This window comes from Ahaetulla prasina, chromosome 4 (genome assembly GCF_028640845.1).
Source record: "Ahaetulla prasina isolate Xishuangbanna chromosome 4, ASM2864084v1, whole genome shotgun sequence".
Classification (NCBI taxonomy): Eukaryota; Metazoa; Chordata; class Lepidosauria; order Squamata; family Colubridae; genus Ahaetulla; species Ahaetulla prasina.
In genome coordinates this window covers 144,177,041-144,196,445 of record NC_080542.1, presented here as the reverse complement: position 1 = coordinate 144,196,445, position 19,405 = coordinate 144,177,041, and the positions used below count along the sequence as shown (strand labels likewise).

The window sequence follows — 19,405 nt, the reverse complement described above, 5'->3', positions numbered from 1 at the left end:
TGTTTACCTGTGTGATGCATGTAAAAGATTTTGAACGTTGACTCTGCAACTAACACCTTGCAGGTTTTGACTTTCTTTCTAGAAGCACCTGCTTAGAAATTGTAGAAAAAAAAATGAAGATGGATGGATAGGGCCGCGGTGTGGCTCAGGCTTTAAGAAGCCTGTTATTAAAACACAGCTGCCTGCAATTACTGCAGGTTCTAGTCCCACCAGGTCCAAGGTTGACTCAGCCTTCCATCCTTTATAAGGTAGGTAAAATGAGGACCCAGATTGTTGGGGGGGCAATAAGTTGACTTTGTAAATATACAAATAGAATGAGACTATTGCCTTACACACTGTAAGCCGCCCTGAGTCTTCGGAGAAGGGCGGGATATAAATGTAAACAAAAAAACAAAAAAAAAGATGGGTGCAATCGCACGATCAAAAAGGAGCAAAGCTTTGATCCACCTTGATGTTTTTGCACCCGCCTGCACACATCCCTCACCTGATCCCTCCACCCAGGAAAACCAATCACAGATCAACCTACCTCTTCGTCGAGAATCGGTTCACACTGCGTGTAATTAACTTTGAAAGCCCATGTCCCATTTTCCATGCATTCTCGATATGCATTTCCTAAAGAGAATAAGAGACACAAAAAGAAACATTGAGCCGAACTTCCAAACAAAAGCACTAACACAACTCTGTCTTTTTTTTTAAAAAAAGGATAAAAGTCTGAAATATAGAAACCAGACCTGGTTTCACTGGGAAGATCTGCTAAGCAGCTGCAAATATGACAAAAATTGTAATTTTCTGCCAATGTGACATTGATCACAGGGACAAAGGGATCTGAACAGCAGCAAAAGTCTTTGAGCCAATATTTCAGCAATCCGAAACACAGAAAATACGCGCCATGCTGTCATGTTTGTAAAGATATTCCTTGACTTACAACCAAAACTGGGATCTGAATTTCCGTTGCAAGATGGATGCTAAGTGAACCATAAATTATTTTATTACCTTTTTTTTACCACGGTTGTTAAGTGGATCACACCATTGTTAAGTGAATGCAGCTTCCCATTGTCAGAAGCTGGCTGGGAAGCTTGCAAATGGCAATCACGTGGCCCCAGGATGCTGAACCTGTCAAAAATACAGGCCAGTGGCCAAGCGCCCAAAATTTTGATCATATGACTATGGGGATATTGTGACAGTCATAAGTACAAGGGCCCAGGGGTGAAATGCTACTGATTTGCTTCAGTTCGGGCAAACCGATAATGATAAAAACTACAGGTTCAGGCGAACTGGTAGAAAGAAAAACAAAGCTACCATTCAGGCGAACCGGTAGTTAAAAAAGGCTACAGGTTCCTCCAAACCGGTATCTCTGACGATCAGCTGTGCAGCGGGGTTTAGCTCTGCTAGAAAGCAGGAAATCCTGCTTTTTAATGAAGCTAAATTGGGCACCTCAGCTGATTCCCCCTTTCACTTCTACTTACCTTCCCAAGCCTCCTTTGGTGAGCATTGCACATGCAGTGCACCTTTGGCGCACAGTGTACATGCATGGCCAGCGAACTGGTAGAAAACCGGTTCGGATTTCACCACTGCAAGGGCCAGCTGTAAGTCACTTTTTTCAGTTCCATTGTAACTTCAATTGCTTGTAAATTCGAGGAAGATTTATAAGTCACTTTTTTCAGTTCTGCTGTAGTGTTGAATGGTCATTAAACAGCTGGTTGTAAGTCAAGAACTATCTGTATTACAACACAGGAACTATTGGTGACGTGATAGCTGTTTTCCAATATCTCAGGGGCTGCCACAAAGAAGAGGAAGTCAAACTATTCTCCAAAGCACCTGAAGGCAGGACAAGAAGCAATGGGTGGAAACTTATCAAGGAGAGAAGCAACTTAGAACTAAGGAGAAATTTCCTGACAGTCAGAACAATTAATCAAGTGGAACAACTTGCCTCCAGAAGTTGTGAATGCTCCAACACTGGTAATTTTTAAGAAGAGTTTGGCTAACCATTTGTCTGGAATGGTATAGGGTTTCCTGCCTGAGCAGGGGGTTGGACTAGAAGACCTCCAAGGTCCCTTCCAACTCTGTTATTCTATTTCTAACATAATGAGATCCCAAAATCACAAGATTATTCATCCATTCTTTTATTTTCTTGTGTTTCTATTGATGTCACCCTGTTTGTTCTTATCAAAGACAATCACACCCAAATATAATCTCACTTGCCACAAATTACAAAAGCAAGAGATTTGGAATATAATATAGATCGGTGAAATTCAGAATTTTGGACAAACCGTCCATATGTATACAGGTAGTCCTTGACTTATAATCGCTATTGAGCCCAAAATTTATGTTATTAAGCTGTTAAGTGAGTTTTGCCCCATTTTAATGACCTTTCTTGACACAGTCATTAAGCGAATCATTGCAGTTGTTAAGTCAGTAACATGGTTGTTAAATGAATCTGGCTTCCTCATTGGCTTTGCTTGTCAGAAGGTGGCAAAAGGGGATCACGTGACCCCGGGATGCTGCGACTGTCATAAATATGAGTCACTTGCCAAGCGGCTGAATTTTGATCACACGAGCAAGGGGATGCTGCGATGGTTGTAAGTGTGAAAAACGGTCATAAATGACATTTTTTCAGTGATGTTGTGTTGTATGGTCGCTAAATGAATGGTTGTAAGTCGAGGATTACACTTTCTTTTAAAGGAGAATGACCCAGCAACAGCTCTCTTGCTTAGGTCTTGTTTGTGTTGCTATGATGCCATTTTGCCTTTTTTGACTTCCCTCCCATGTACTATACCAGGGGTCAGCAAACTTAAACACTCAAAGAGCCACAAAGGTCCTAACCGGAAGTCCCCATTCAATTCTGGAGCCAACTGGAAGTCCGGTTCCCCCACCATAGAGTCTCCTCCTAGCACGGCATCCTTTTTCCTCTACCTGTCCTAACCTATTGTGACTCATCCTCCCTTCTCTCCTCAGCCGGGCCCCTCCCATCTCCAACTGGGCCTTTTATCAGACTCCGAGTCTGATAATGAAAATGAATGGCCTGTCATGACTCCAGCCCCCGGCCCTGGCCCCATGCCCGGAGAGGATTCCAGGAGTGAAAGGACAAGGCCGATAAGCCTCACTCATACAGCGTGTGTTCCTTTGGCTCAGCCTTCAGAGCAGGAAGCCAGCCAGGTGCTGGCCCTACTCCCTCTGACCCCTCCCTTTCCCAGAAGCTGACAGCAGATCCAGCTGAAGACAATTCAGTGTGGGAGGACCCTCGCTTCCGGAGATCTGAGAGGCGACATCAGCAGAAGGAGGGATGGGGCAGGCCTGGATAAACGCTAAGTCATGGAGCCACACCCCACAGCCTATATAAAGGACCTGCTTTTGGCATTCCAACCTTGAGTCAAGCAAAGTCTTATCTAGTTTGCTGATATCGGACTCTATCGCTGAAGTCACAACTTGGACTCCTGCCTGCCCTGATAAACCTCGAAGGAACTTGGCAAGCTGCACAGGCTTAATTGCCAAGTTTGTTACGGACTTCCTTGACTCGTTCGTCGGAGTGGGAGTAGGACACGACATAACCGAAAGCCCTATCAGCTGTGGAGACGACCGGCAACAGGGAGCCACAGCAAAGGGGTGAAGGAGCCACATACGGCTCCAGAGCCGCAGGTTGCTGACCTCTGTACTATACCATTGTGCAGTCAGCTTTCTATAGAATCCAGTTTTCTACCCATTTTCATTTTCTCCATCCATGGAAAACCAGGAGCAAACGCAGCAAAACTGCTTACTTGAACATTAGGTTTATTATAAAAGGTTCACATTTCCTGAATCGTCTGGAATTAGAAACCAGCACAGAAAAGATATAATTTGGGGAGATCAAAACTTGTTTCAATACAGAAACAGAGACACGCAGAACACACACACACAAACACGACAAGCATAAAATTATGATAATCATGACATTTAAAAAAATTGAATCATATGAATTGTTGCAATTGTTTAACCCATTTCTAAATGACAGGGCTTTTCTTCCGATCGAAGGAATTAATTTTTAAGCATCCAGCCCCCTCACATTATTTTGCAGGCAAAATAAAAAAGCCATGAACCCATTTCCTCAGTGATGAATATATTCATGTTGAAGGCAGACTATCTACAATCTAATTTTTATGATGATTCAACCAGATTCAGACATGAAGGAGGTGGATTTTTCTTGAGAACGGAAAATAAATGATTTATTTTCTCCGCAAGGGGTGGAATGGGGGGTGAAGTAGAAATCAATGCTTGGTATATAGTTTCTAATGCGAATGGTCTGTCTTTCTCTTCTGCTATTTCAGACGAAGCAAATTCAGGAAGTCCTCAACTTATGACCAAGGAGAGAAGCAACCTAGAACTAAAAGTGCTTTTTCAGAAGGCAACTGGACTTTCTTGTTTTTTCTTATGAAGATGTTTCGCTTCTCATCCAAGAAGCTTCTTCAGCTCTGGCTGGATGGTGGAGAATGGAAGGAGTTATATTCCTTGCAGACAGCTGGTCATTTGCATCCTTTTAGAGTAGGGGTCTCCAACCTTGGGAACTTTAACTTTAACTGCAAGTCCCAGAGTTGAAGTTCACAAGTCTTAAAGTTCCCAAGGTTGGAGACCCCTGTTTTAGAGGGTCATTGAAGCACTTATGTTCTGTCCCCCCCATCTCAGTCTGGGAGGCACGTGAACTGACTCAATTAGCTGGCAATTTAGTCCACGGCAGCTATCAGATCTGGCAGCAAACCAGCGAGCGTCTGCCAAGGTTTTCTTTATCTTCCTTGATGCTGGCGTGTCAGAAGCTCATTACCGGAGCAACCAGGAAGTCAGAAACAAACAACAATCCAAGCCAAATGCTCAGTCAAATAGTTCAGCTCAAGTTTTCTCCAGTCAGTTTGGTTTGTCCGTCACGAAGTAGTAGAGCAGCCCCTCCTGCTTTTATACCCTGTGGGGTATGGCTCTGTGACTCAGCACTTTCTAGGCCTGCTCCACCCCTTCTTCTGTTGTTCCCGCCTCTCTTGTCTATGAAACCAGGGATCTAACCAGGACTGATTGTCCACAGCTGGGTCTGAAAGTGTTGCCTGGGCGGGGGAAGATACAGGAGACAGAGGCCTCGTCACCTCCTCCACCTACCTCTGGCTCCTGGAGCTGAGCCAGAGAGGCCGGCCCTGCAGAGGGGAGCCCTGACGGCCCTTCCCCCTCACTCTCTGAGTCACTTTCTGGCAGGGTCCAGGCCAGGGGTGGGGGCTGGAGCCAAAACAAAATGGAGGTTTATCTGTGTCCTCAGGATCACCTGAGTAAGCACCTTTGAGAACACCATGGCCTGGATGACTGAGAATCTCCATAACCTTGAAGAAGAAGTTTGGAAGAAGCTCTACTTCCAGTCCCATTCACTTCCACACAGGCGAGAATCTCATAACTCCGTTCCTCTCTGTTTATGCATGGCTCCATAATGCTCTCTTAAAATGCACACAAAAATGTCATATTTCTATCCACCTCCATCTAGTCCTTTCTGAAAGGGCACATAATATATAGGAAAGAGATTCTTTTGAAATGCTAAATTACAGTATTATTTCCATATACAAAATATTCATTTTTGAGGGAAAGGAAAAGCATGTTTATTCAATTTGGAGGCATCCTGTTGCAACATGTGGAAAATCTGAAGATCTATGCATAATTAGAAATATTCCAGGCAAGTTACAGGTAATCTTCAATTTACAACCACAATTGAGCCCAAATTTCCTGTTGGTAGACAAGATAGATAGATAGATAGATAGATAGATAGATAGATAGATAGATAGATGGATGGATGGATGGATGGATGGATGGATGGATGGATGGATGGATGGATGATAGATGGATGGACGGACGGACAGACAGATAGCTAGATGGTAGATAGAAAGAAGATGGATGGATAGAAATAGATACAGATAGAAAGAAAAGATAGAAGAGAGAGAGATAGATTAGATAGAAGAGAGAGAGAGAGATTAGACAGATAGATAGATAGATAGATAGATAGATAGATAGATAGATAGATAGATAGATAGATAGATAAATAGAAAGAAAGATAGACAGATGGACAGACCTTTATTGTCATTTTTTACTATGGGCACACTGGCTCACATTAAAAATGAAATTCTGTTGCTTGCTCTGTTGTTAAGTGAATTAAGATAATGGTTAAATGAGTTTTACCCAGTGGTGATATCTAAATTTCTTTCCTACGGGTTCTGTGGGCGTGGCTTGGTGGGGGGGGTCATGTGACTGGGTGGGCGTGGCTATGTGACGGGGATCAAAAGACAGAAACTAACTAATGTCCTGCTGAAGCAGGGTTGGACTAGATGACATCCAGGTCCCTTCTAGCCCTGGATTATCATCTGAAGCTGCGTCTAGTGCCAGGTGTGTAGTCCTTCCTTCCTCTCCCTCCTTCCTTTCCTCCCTCCCTCCTTCTTTCTTTCTCTTTATTTCTTTCTTCCCTCTCTCTCTCAAATGAACTCCCCACTCCCCCATTTTTTGCCTAGCAGGCTTCACCTTTTTTACTTTTTAAAAAATGCTTTTAAAAGTAAAAAAAAGCCTCTGACATACAAGGCATCTCAGTTGGGATTGTGAGAGCCTTGTTTTAACTCTTTAAAGGTATTTTTTTTTACAACCTGGCTGAAGAGGTTGCTCAAAAAATGCTTTAAAAAGTAACAAAAAACCAAACCTCTGATGATCGCGCGGCTCAGCTGGGCATGGGAGGGGGGCCCCCTGGAATTTTTGCTACCGGTTCTCTGAACCACCTGCCGCCATTTCTACTGGATCGGCCGATCTGGTCTGAACCAGGAGCATTTCACCCCTGGTTTCACCCCATTTTACGACCTTTCTTGCGATCATTGTAAAGTGAATCACCGCAGTTGTTAAGCTAGTCACATGGTTGTTTAAGTGGTTAAGGCTTCCCCGTTGACTTTGCTTGGCTGTTCGCAAAAGGTAACACTGCAGCCTTCAAAAATATGAACCAACCAGTTGGCCAAGTGTACAAATTTTGATCATGTGTCTGTGGGGATGTTGCGACAGTCGTAACTCCCATTTTGGGTCAGAGGCATCGTTTAAGGCAGAGGGTCCCCACACCTCAGTCTGTGGACTGGCACCAGTCCATGGCACACCAGCAACTCAGGTGCGCAAGGAAGTGGAGCCCCATCCGTGGCATGCAGGCAGCATCCCAAATCCATGCTCCTGCCGGTTCGTGGGGAAATCTTTCTCTATGGAATCAGTCCCTAAATCAGCGGTTCTCAACCTGTGGGTCGCGACCCCGTTGGGGGTCGAATGACGATTTGCCAGGGGTCGCCTAAGACCATCGGAAATATGGGAAGTATACTTGCGAGTCGAAGAATCGCGCTCCAGTGGTTGACTCCACAAGCCAGCTGCAGGCTCTTCAAATCACTAATTCAAATTCAAGAGCGATGAATTAAAAAAGAGAGAAATCTTTGCTCTGATGTCTCCCTCTCAAGCCAGCTGCAATCACTCCCAATCGCTAGCCTAATCTGGCTTCAGGCGCGATAAACTTAATAGGGGAGGAGTCTCCACTTTAATGCCTCCATCCTGTATTAAAAGGGTCGCAGCATGTACCTAAGGGGTCGCAGCACTATAAAGGTTGAGAACCACTGCCCTAAATGGTTGGGGGCCACCGATTTAAGGCACTTTTGGGTTGAAAGGATTAGCCGGTGACATCACCATTGCCTGTGGGGTCTCCTTTTATGTCCCTGTCAAGGCATTGGTGTGAATGACAGGAACCCATTTTATTTATTTATTTATTTATTTTGTCGAGTACATATTAGATAATATATACAAGTATAAGCGTGAATTGAATACATAAAGTGAATACAATTAAAGGGAACATTAGGGCAGGGATGGTAGGCATGCTGGTGCTCTTATGCAAGCCTCTTAGGAATGAGGTGAGGTCAACAGTAGACAGTTTTAGGTTAAAGTTTTGGGGGTTTTGGGATGAGACCACAGAGTCAGGTATTGCGTTCCAGGCATTGATCACTCTGTTGCTGAAGTTATATTTTCTGCAATCGAGTTTGGAGCGGTTCACTTTAAGTTTGCATCTACTGTGTGCTCCTGTATTGTTGTGGTTGAAGCTGAAGTAGTCATTGACAGGAAGGACATTGTAGCAGATTATTTTATGAGCGATGCTCAGGTCATACCGAAGACGGGGTAGTTCTAAATATTCTCAACCCAGAATTTCAAGTCTGGTGGCATAAGGTATTTTGTTACGAGCAGAAGAGTGGAGGACTCTTCTTGTGAAATATCCACCATCCAGCAGCATTCGGAGTCTTGAATGAGGGCTTGCTTAGCTCCAGCCCAGCATCCTAACCACGTGAACTAACGTGCTCCTTGGCCGTAAGGGTGAAAAATGATCATAAGTAGAATATTTGTAGCTCAGGGTTGAGGCACCAAGCGCCCCTCATTTTAAACCCTGATGATAAATCACTTTTTTCAAGGCTGTTTGAATGGTCACTAAACGAATGGCTGTAATCTGAGGACTAGCCAGGTGGCAGGAGCTGATGTTCCCAGCATTTCAATTCTTTCAGGGAAAAAAAGTCTGCCTCAAGGAGCTTCTGATGTGAAACAGACAAGATCTGGCTTAACATATCGCTAATCAGATGCACTCTTAGAATCTCTTAGAATAGAATAGGGCCGTAGCCTGGAGATCTACTAGTCCAGTTCCTTGCTCAAGCAGGAGACCCTACACCATTTCAGACAAGTGGCTGTCTAGTCTCTTCTTAAAAACCTCCCACAACTTCTGGAGTCAAGCTGTTCCACGGGTTAATTGAATAGAATGAATGAGCTGGAAGGGACCATGAAGGTCTTCTAGTCCAGCCCCCTGCTCAAGCAGGAGAACCAGTAGTGCGTTGCTAGCGGTTCGCCCCAGATTGGGCAAACTGGTAGTGACCGCAGTGGCAGGCTCCACCCACCCGCACGTTTCTGTGCAGAAGCATCGCGCATGTACCCACAAGCAAACTAGTAGCGAGTGAAATTGAAATGCACTACTGAGGAAAACCTATATTATTTCAGATAAGTGACTTTCTATTCCAGACTCTTCTTAAAAACATCCAGTGATGGAGTGCCCAAGGTTTCTGAAGGTAAGCTGTTCCATTGGTTAATTGTCTTAACTGTCAGAAAATTTCTCCTTAGTTCCAGGTTGCTTTTCTCTTTGATGAGTTTCCAACTTTTGTTTCTTGTCCTGCCCTCTGGTGCTTTGGAGAATAATTTGACGCCCTCTTCTTTGTGGCAAACCTCCAAGTACTGGAATACTGCTATCGTGTCACCCCTAATTCTTCTTTTCTTTAGATTAGCCAAAACCCAAATCCTGCAACCTTTCTTCATATGTTTTAGTCTCCAGGCCTTTAATAATTTCAGTTGATCTTCTCTGCACTTTTTCCAAAGTCTCCCCGTATCTTTTCTGTAGTGTGGTGACCAAAACTGGATGTAGTATTGACATTTCTGACAAACCTAAACTTCTTTGACTTGTTTTCGAAATGACCCTTAGCTATGACTGTGAAAAGAAGCTTCCTTGCCAATTTGCACTCACACTTACTACCCAAATTTTATCAATCCCAGAAAACAAACCCACAGCTCTGGGAATTAGCTGTATCTAGGGCAGGTGAGAAAGATCCTTGCTTGCTGTGTTTCCAGCAGTTGAAAGCCAGCAGTTTAAGAAGGGATGAATCCCAGAGGTAAATTTTAAATTATTGTGACATATTTTGCATTGTAGCATCCTAGGACAAATCAAATTATGATGGAGAGATGTAGAAGCGGAGGGCACTAGGCACCTGAGGGCTATGTGCCAATTATTTTCTGTCCAGGGTTCATAGCTGGTCAACGTAATTAAGATGAGATGTGTTCTCAACTTTAGCTATGCATAGCTGTGAAAACAAGGCAGTAAACCTTGTTTATTGGGGTAGGAAACCACAAAATGTCTAACATCGCCCATTAAAAGTGCCCTTTTCATTGTAGGGGCATTGAGGGCTGTTGTGACCCACAAAAGAGAAGCAGCTGGTTCGAAGGAGGCTGGATGTGATGTAGCTGAGCTTCCTCTTATCTGCCTTGAGCAAAATAAAAACTATTTTCTCATAAAAACGTAATTTTAATAGTCGAAATCACCTGTACAAGATGTGGCAATAGCCAGTGTTTAGAGATAATTATAATTTCCTCCATTCCAGTCATGGAATCCAGGTCTATTTTTCCACAGCAGGTCAAAAGATTCTAGTTTCATTTTTATATAAGTTCTGCAGTTGTGCCTGTCTTTCAAATTGGAAGACGACCAATGGGGTTTGCTTTTTTTCTTCTCAGAAGACTAACTAATAAATTATCAGGAAACAAACATCCTAGTTATTTGCCTGACATTATCATAAAACGCATAATCGGCAAATTAATGACAATTCGAACCAGCCAATGCCCACGGATAAATTCCTTTGAACACTGTTCCGCCTTCGCTTTCTTGCAGAGAATATTTTTTTATATCTATCGTTGCTCTCTGGCAGTTCCTCCGTTGATTTTTCAAAAGGAGAAGCTACTTTATGTCTCTCGTTTTCAAGATCTTTACTGCCAAGGTCACCTCCCACGTCTCTCCAGTGTTCAAGTCTGTATTTTTAGAAATCTTGACATCCTCAAAACCATTCTGTCCATGTTTATTAGAGTTATCCTCGCAACCGCAAAACCCATTAAGAATGCTGAACTATGTTTCAAGATAGAAACATAGAAACAAAGATATAAACAGGCAATTGAAGCTGAAGACTACTTCAGCTTCAATTGCAATACACGAGCACACAATAGATTTAACCGCTCCAATCTTGATTGCAGAAAATATGACTTCAGTAACAGAGTTGTTAATACTTGGAACACGCTACCTGACTCTGTGGTCTCTTCCCAAAATCTCCAAAGCTTTAACCAAAAACTGTCTACTATTGTCCTCACCCTATTCCTAAGAGGTCTGTGAGAGGCGTGCATAAGAGCACAAGCGTACCTACCGTTCCTGTCCTAATGTTTCCTTTCATTATATCCAATTAATATAGTTTTTACATACTTATGCTTATATATCGTATAGTTATTTCACGCTTATGATTAGATATACTGTTGTGACAAACAAACAAACAAATAAATAAATAAATATGGTTTTGATCTCTTTGCGGAGGTCAGATCTTGGCACTTTTGTGGCCCGCTGGCGGCCAGCAGAGCTGGCAACAGAGTTGTACAGTGTGGAGGTTGGGAAGGAACATCGGCCAGCCCTGGGGGCTGGAGAAAGCTCAGACGAGGGCTCTGCGTTGGAGGCAGGGAGGGAGCTAGACAGTAGCAAGGCAAAGGAACAGCTGGAGCCTCTTCCCAGTGTGTGTCGACTTGGGAGTAAAGCCACATCATGGAGGTGATTGGCCCCTCCCATAGGAAACAAAAAAGGAGTGAACAGGGAGGGTGCTTTTGCAGGAAACAATTCGTTCGGTTGGTCGTTTCAAGAGTCTGTGCCAAGTTTTGCCTTGTACTGCATTTGGAAACTAGTTACTTGGTAGCTTGCCAAGCGAGATAAGGTCTGTGTTGATAAACATTCCTCTGAAAGACTGTTTGGACAGGCCTTGCTGACTGTGAATGAAAGTCGTGTGAATAATAGGGGTTTTGCCAGGACCAAGACTCTGCTTCCTGCTTTTTAAGTGAGCCGAGTTCAGAACAGGCACTGCCTTTAGCTAAAGCTGCCTGCAATCACTTATGCCCAAGTCATTACCAGATGGGCTGCAGGTAGTCCTTGACTTACAACCATTCATCTACTGACTGAACTTGAAATGGCACTGAAAAAAGTAATTTATGCCCATTTTTACATTCATAACTGTTGCAACATCTGCATGGTCATGTGATTAAAATACAGATGTTCAGCAAGTGGCTTGAATTTATGACGGTCACAGTGACCCTGGGTCCTGATCACCTTTTGCGACCTTCTGACAAGCGAAGTCAATGAGGAAGCCAGATTCACAACAACCACCTTTAGTAACTTAACACTGCGGTGATGCACTTAATAAGTGTAGCAAGAAAGGTCATTGAATAGGGCACAGCTCACTTAACAACGGTCTCGCTTAGCTCAAATGGGAATGAGAAAATGACCATTGGGGTTTGCCTTCTTTGTTCTCAGAAGGCTAACAAGTAATAAATTTGTTAGTTAATTGTGGTCATAAGTCGAGGACTACCTGCAGAAGGCAACTTGGTATGAAGAAAGACCTGGCGTCTACATTTGGATGACTGAGTCCTCCACCTCCTGCATCAATTCTTCTTTTCATCGCATTAAGCATGTTTAAGTTTGCAAAGACTGTTGTGTCTTGCCCGCTCTCACAGCAGCCGGGGCCTTCTTATCTGCTCCCGAACACGGAGGAATGTATGCCTCCCGTTCCCAGTCCTGGCTCCATGCCCAGACAAGCTGAAGAGGAGGGGGCACCTCCCGGTCCCAGCCCTGGCTCCATGCCCAAGCAGGCTGCAGAGGAGGGAGCACCCCCCGGCCCCAGCCCTGGCTCCATGCCCAGGCAAACGGAGCAGCTAGACCCCTCCCCCTCCTCCACAGCATGTGAGCCTGAGGAAGGTTTATTTCCAACAGCTGCTGATTGGAGTGACCCTCGCATCAGAAGACTGGATAGGCGGAGGCAACAGAAGGAAGGGAGGGGCAGGCCTTAATGAGTGCTGAGTCATGGAGCCACACCCCATGGCCTATATAAAGGATCTGCTTTCTGGCAGTCTCTGAGTCAGGCAAAGTCGAACTTATCTTGCTGAAGTCACTTTCTGGTCTCCTGCCTGCTCTGAGGACTTTGCTAGGACTTTGGGCAGAGCTGCAGAGGCAAGCCTGATTCGGATTTCCCTGACCCGGCCGTCAGCGGAGGAGTGGGACACGACAAAGACAATGTACAAAAGAGATCACTCATGCAAGGAATTCAGGACAGGAGCGAAAAAAATTATCGATAGTTCTCTACATATGACCATAATTGAGCCTGCTCTTTATGGCTGTATCCCATGATGGCCATAATTTGAGTCAATTAAGCAACTGATCTGATTCTATGATGTCTTTTGCAGTAGTCATTAAGGAAACGTGGTGCTTATTAGACAAACATGATGGTCATTAAATGAATGCTGAGATAGTTAAGCAAACCCATTGTTTAATCAATCAGTTACAGCTGGAAGGGACCTTGGAGGTCTTCTAGTCCAACCCCTGCTCAAGAAGTAGAGCCTACACCATGTCTGACAAATGGTAGTCCAATCTCTTCTTAAAAACTTCCAGTGTTGGAGCATTTACAACTTCTGGAGGCAGGTTGTTCCACTGATTAATTGTTCTCACTGTCAGGGAATTTCTCCTTAGTTCTAAGTTGCTTCTCTCCTTGATTCGTTTCCACCTGTTGCTTCTTGTCCTGCCTTCAGGGGCTTTGGAGAATAGCTTGACTCCCTCTTCTTTGGGGCAGCCCCTCAAATACTGGGATACGCATATCATGTCACCCCTAGTTCTTATTTTTCTCTAGACTAGCCGTACCTGGTTCCTGCAACTGTTCTTCATATGTTTTAGTCTCCAGGACTTTAATCATCTTAGTTGCTCTTCTTTTCACTTTTTCCAAAGTTTACTATGGAAACTTTCGCTGAAAGTAAAATCACTGCAACTACATAGCAAAAAAGGCTCTAAAAGTTGTAAACCTAATTTTACGCAGCTTCTTTTCCAAAAACTCTACACTACTAACTAGAGCATACAAAACATTTGCCAGACCTATTCTTGAATACAGCCCATCCGTCTGGAACCCATACCACATCTCTGACATAAATACAATAGAACGCGTCCAGAAATATTTTACTAGAAGAGTTCTTCGCTCCTCCGAAAACAACAAAATACCTTATTCCACCAGGCTTGAAATCCTGGGATTAGAAAACTTACAACTCCGTCGACTTCGACATGACCTGTGTTTAACACACAAAATCATCTATTGCAATATCCTTCCTATAAAATACTTCAGCTTCAATCGCAATATTACAAGAGCAAAAAATAGATTCAAGCTAAATGTCAACCGCTTCAAACTTGATTGCAGAAAATATGACTTCTGCAACAGAGTTGTTAATGCTTGGAAGTCATTACCTGACTCCATAGTCTCTACTCAAAATCCCAAAATCTTCAACCAAAAACTGTCTATCATTGACCTCACCCCATTCCTAAGAGGACTATAAGGGGCGTGCATAAGAGCACAAAAGTGCCTACCGTTCTAGTTCCTATTGTTCCCTTCATTATATCAAATTAATATAGCTGATGCATTTTTTTTACTTGTATATATATATATATATATATATATATATATATATATTCTTCATGATATGTTGTTTTATTTATGACAATGTTTGTATATACTGTTGTGACAAAATGAAAAAAAAAAATGTGACTGCGTTTCTGAGCACCTGAAGTGCAGTCATGTCATGTTGAGGGCATCAGAACTGGGTTTATTGGCCTTTTTTTCCAGATAAAGTTGCTTAGCAACAATTGCTAAGCAAACCAGTCATAGGTCGAGGACAACCTACCTCACTATTTCCATGTTGGAATGACACTAAAGTCATTGGGACAGGATACATTTTGATTAGCCTACACAACCCTCCATGATTATAGCAGATAATCAGGTTCAGCAGGTTCTCACCAGTTCTGGAGAACTGTTAGCGGATATTATGAGTAGTTTGGAGAACAGGTAAATACCACCTCTGGCTGGCCCCACCCCCTCTATTCTCTGCCTCCGGAGTCCCAGCTGATCGGGAGGAAATGGGGACTTCGCAGTATCCTTCCCCTGCCACGCCCACCAAGCCACGTCCACAGAACCAGTAGTAAAATTTTTTGAATCCCACTACCAGATTATAGGACAAATTTTCTAGGGAAACAAGCAAAGAAGGGAAGATGTTGAGGCTCGGGAAAAAGTGCAGAGAAGAGCAATAAAGACGATTAGGGGATTGGAGGCTAAAACATACGAAGAACGGTTGCTGGAATTGTGTTATGTCTGGTTTAAATGAAGAGAAGGACTAGGCGTGACATGATAGCAGTATTCCAATATCTGAGGGGCTGCCACAAAGAAAAGGGGGGATCAACCTATTCTCCAAAGCCCCTGAAGGCAGGACAAGAAGCAGCGGATGGAAACTAACCAAGAAGAGAAGCAACTAGGAGAAATTTCTAACAATGAGAACAATCAATCAGTGGAATGATTTGTCTCCCAAAGTTGCGAGTGCTCCAACATTGGAGGTTTTTAAGGAAGAGATTGGACAGCCGTTCGTCTGAAATGGTATAGGGTTTCCTGCTTGAGCAGGGGGTTGGACTAGAAGACCTCCAATGTCCCTTCTAACTCTGCTATTCTGTTATTCTACGCTGCTTGGTCTGAAAAGTCCAAATCCTTTTTGTGTACAGAAGAAAACCCTTAATATGGAACCCAAAGCTTTGATTTCTTCTTAAGATATTCTCCTTCTGTAATGACTCCTTAAAGGGTTCTGGTTTTTTTTTTTCTCTCTCCACCCGAACATCTTCAAACGCAAAAAAAACCCGGAAAAGTAATTCAATCAGCCCCCTTTTGTTGGCTGCTGTTTTGTAATATGCAATTTATTCAACAGCAAGAGCCGATTTGGGAACTTAATCAGTCTCCCAGAAGATCAAGTCCAGGTTTCCAACATTACGGCAATAAAATCAGGCTTGCATGTCTTCCCTTTTCTACGAGTCTATCAGAATCGTTCCTCTCAATGGGTCGGATTCTGCAGAAATTGTCTGCTAGGATGAAAAAGGTTGGGGCTTTGGATAGTTTTAGGCCTCTCTCCCTGAAAAAAACATCATCTAAATCAGTAGTGTTGTTACTACCGGTTCTGTGGGTGTGGCATGGCTTGGTGGGCGTGGCTTGGTGGGTGTTGCAGGGGAAGGATACTGTAAAATCTCCATTCCCACCCTACTCCAGGGAAAGGTTACTGCAAAATCCCCATTTCCTCCGGATCAGCTGGGACTCTGGAGGCAGAGAATAGATGGGGGCGAGTCAGAATTTTTTACTACTGGTTCTCCGAACTACTCCAAATTTCTGCTGCCGGTTCTCCAGAACCTGTCAGAATCTGCTAAAACCTACCTCTGATCTAAATCAGTGTTTTCAAACTTGGCAACTGAAGACCTATGGATTTCAATTCCCAGAATTCCCATGGCTGGCTGGGGAATTCTGGGAGTTGAAGTCCACAGGTCATCCAGTCGCCAAATTTCAGAAATTGGTCTGAACGATGCACAACCTACAATTGCATTAAAGGGGAAATCACTCCTCCAGGAAAAGAGATGCTCTCAGATGCTCTCAGCACAGAATTTGGGCAGAGAAAGCAAGAAGGGGAAGAATTCGTGACTTTTATAATTTTCTCACCGTGCAATTGACAGCTCGTGGTGTGCGCTAAATCTGTATTTAGTAGCAGCGTATAATATTTGCATGATCAAATACAGTGTCTCCTTCTTTAATAGAAAACAGGATTTCTTGAAGAGGAAGTTTGAGATTTAAATCTGTTATGTTTAGCCAGCCATATTCTGGACAGCGTGGACCATTGGTTTGAAAGAGGGATAAAAAAGCCTCCCCCCCCAAGTTAAAACTGAACACTCCCCCCTCAACAGAGGGGAAGGGACACATCACGTCTCCTGTCTACAACACAGTCCTTGGAGCAGTTCCAAGAAATTTCCATAGCCAATTGAACTTTGATTCAAGTGATTCTGAGGGCTCAGTTAAACCCCGAAATGGCTTCAAGAGCTCTCCACGTGAGTACTAAGGACCAGTTATAAATATCAGTCGTGCAATGAATCGAGGCTGGGTTGGAAAGAAGTATAGGTATCATTCTGTACATATAACAACCGTAAAGGAATCTGAGATAGTTAAGAGAACCCACTGCTTAATCCATCAATCAGAGCTACAAGGGTCCTTGGAGGTCTTCTAGTCGAACCACTTGCTCAAGCAGGAGTCCTGCTTTCTGGTACTTTAGAAAATAAGCTGACACACACACTCTCTTCTTTGCGGCAGCCCCTCAAATGTTGGGATATCGCTATCATGTCTACTTTTTAATGAAAAGAAGGACTGGGAGTGACTTGATACCAGTGTATCTAATGCCACAATGAAGAAGTGGGCTCAAGCTATTCTCCAAAGCACCTGAAGGCAGGACAAGAAGCAACCGATGGAAACTAATCCAAGAAAGAATCGACCTAGAACTAAGGAAAAGAGAGTGCAAAAGTTGGCTTGAAACTCAACATTAAGGAAACTAAAATCATGGCATCCGTCCCTTTCAATTCCTGGCAGATAGATGGTGAAGAAATGGAGGTAGTGACAGATTTTATTTTCCTGGGCTCCAAGATCACCGCAGATGGGGACTGCAGCCAAGAAATTAAAAGACGCTTGCTCCTGGGGAGGAAAGCTATGGCAAATCTAGACAGCGTACTAAAAAGCAGAGACATCACCCTGCCAACAAAAGTGCGTATAGTCAAGGCTCTGGTTTTCCCAGTTGCAATGGATGGCTGTGAAGGTTGGACCATAAGGAAGGCTGAGTGCCAAAGAATTGAGGCCTTTGAACTCTGGTGCTGGAGAAGACTCCTGCGAGTCCCTTGGACTGCAAGGCGAACAAACAAGTCAGTTCTAGAGGAGATCAACCCTGACTGCTCTTTAGAAGGCCAGATCCTGAAGATGAAACTGAAATACTTTGGCCACCTAATGAGAAAGAAGGACTCACTGGAGAAAGCCTAATGCTGGGAAAGATTGAGGGCAAAAGAAGAAGGGGACGACAGAGAACGAGGTGGCTGGATGGAGTCACTGAAGCAGTAGGCATGAGTTTAAATGGACTCCAGAGGATGGTAGAGGACAGGAAGGCCTGGAGGAATGTTGTCCATGGGGTCGCGATGAGTCGGACATGACTTCGCAACTAACAACAACAAGAAGAACTAAGTAGAAATTCAATCAGTGAAACAACTTGCTTCCAGAAGTTGTGAGTGCTCCCTCCCTGGAGGCTTTCAAGAAGAGATTGGACAACCATTTGCCTGAAATGGTATAGGGTTTCCTGTCTGAGCAGGGGGTTGGTCTAGAACTGTGATGGCGAACCTATGGCCGTCTCTGTGGACACGTGAGCCGTCACCCCAGTTCAGCTCTGCTACGCATATGCGTGCGCCAGCTAGTCGCTGGGTCTCTGCTGCATATGCATGGGGGCAGGGAGCATGCGGGGGGCACACTTGCATGTGGGGGGGCTGGGGCGCATGCGATAGGGGGGTGTGCGCATGCGTAGGGGGCCAGGGCACGTGTGCATGTGTGGGGTGCATGCACGGGGGCCCCACGTGCATTGCATTTTGGGAGTTCGGGGGACATTGTTGTGGTCCGTCAGCAGCCTACAGAGCTGGCAACAGAGTCAGACAGCGATGAGGCTGAGGTGAGGCCAGGGCCATCGGGAAGTGAGGTGCGGACTCCAGACCCTCCAGAGACTGATAGTAGTGAGGCAGAGGAACAGGAGGAGCCTCTTCCTAATGCACGCATGAGAAGAGCTGCCAGAAGGCAAGAGCAGCTCAAGCAGAGAGGACAACTCGGGAATAGGGCCAAGAGATGATTGGCCCCTCCCATAAGGCTTAAAACAGACCAGCACTGGTGTTTCAGCTTTGCTGGAAAACAACGTTGGTAGCTTCGTCTTCTGCTTCGTCTACATCTTTGTTTTTGTGGCTTCTGGATGTTTGCTAGGAAGGGCCTTCAGCAGTTTGCCTAATTGGACTAAAGTTTGTGAGATAACTGAGGAATTTGTGTTGGGAGGAATTTGTTTTACTTTGAGTTGAACGAAGCTGGGAATGAAGTAATTCCCATCTGTTCGAATAAAGTTTGTATTTCCACAGACTATGTTTATTACTACCTGTTAAGTTCGGGCAATGAAGAGGCAGGAGACCAATGAGTGGCAACAGCTCTTTAGTTTATTGTGACCCAGCGAAAAACAACCGGCAAAAACCCCTCTTTAAATACTCTTTTGGTTGAGGCTTTAACCAATCAGCAACGTGCAATTTTCCCGCCCAAAATTCCCCCTCAAAGTTCAAAATACATTACACTCCTTCCCTCCCAGAATGCTTTGTACCCCTATTTACATAATATTTACATGCTATTTCTCTACGTAGTCACGCAGGTAGACAGGGCGTCTCCTAACTCTTTCTGACCTGCGCAGTTCATTCTCTGGGAGAGAGTCGAGCTGGTCGGAGGGACTGTTTGTTCCTCCCAGCTCCTCCTCTAGGCCGTCCGGCCCTGGATTATTGGCTGAATCGTTCCTGTTGCCTTCAGGAGGAACCGGTTGGCGTCGCTGGACTTCATCGGAATCAGATAAGTCCTCCGCTCGCCTCGGGTTTGAGTCAGCTGCAGATTCAAACAATTGGTAGTCAGGGCCTGGTTGTTTGGTT

The 19,405-nt window shown here is 44.3% G+C and overlaps 1 protein-coding gene across 2 annotated transcripts in view; it reads right to left on the bottom strand.

Annotated features, from left to right (window-relative positions):
* Positions 1-19,405, bottom strand: part of CRHR2 (corticotropin releasing hormone receptor 2) — a 168,102-nt gene that overhangs the window by 65,411 nt on the left and 83,286 nt on the right. For both annotated transcript variants that reach the window (XM_058182355.1, XM_058182354.1), the window contains one exon: positions 527-612. In XM_058182355.1, the coding sequence (XP_058038338.1) occupies positions 527-612 (86 nt within the window). The remainder of the gene's footprint in view (positions 1-526; positions 613-19,405) is intronic.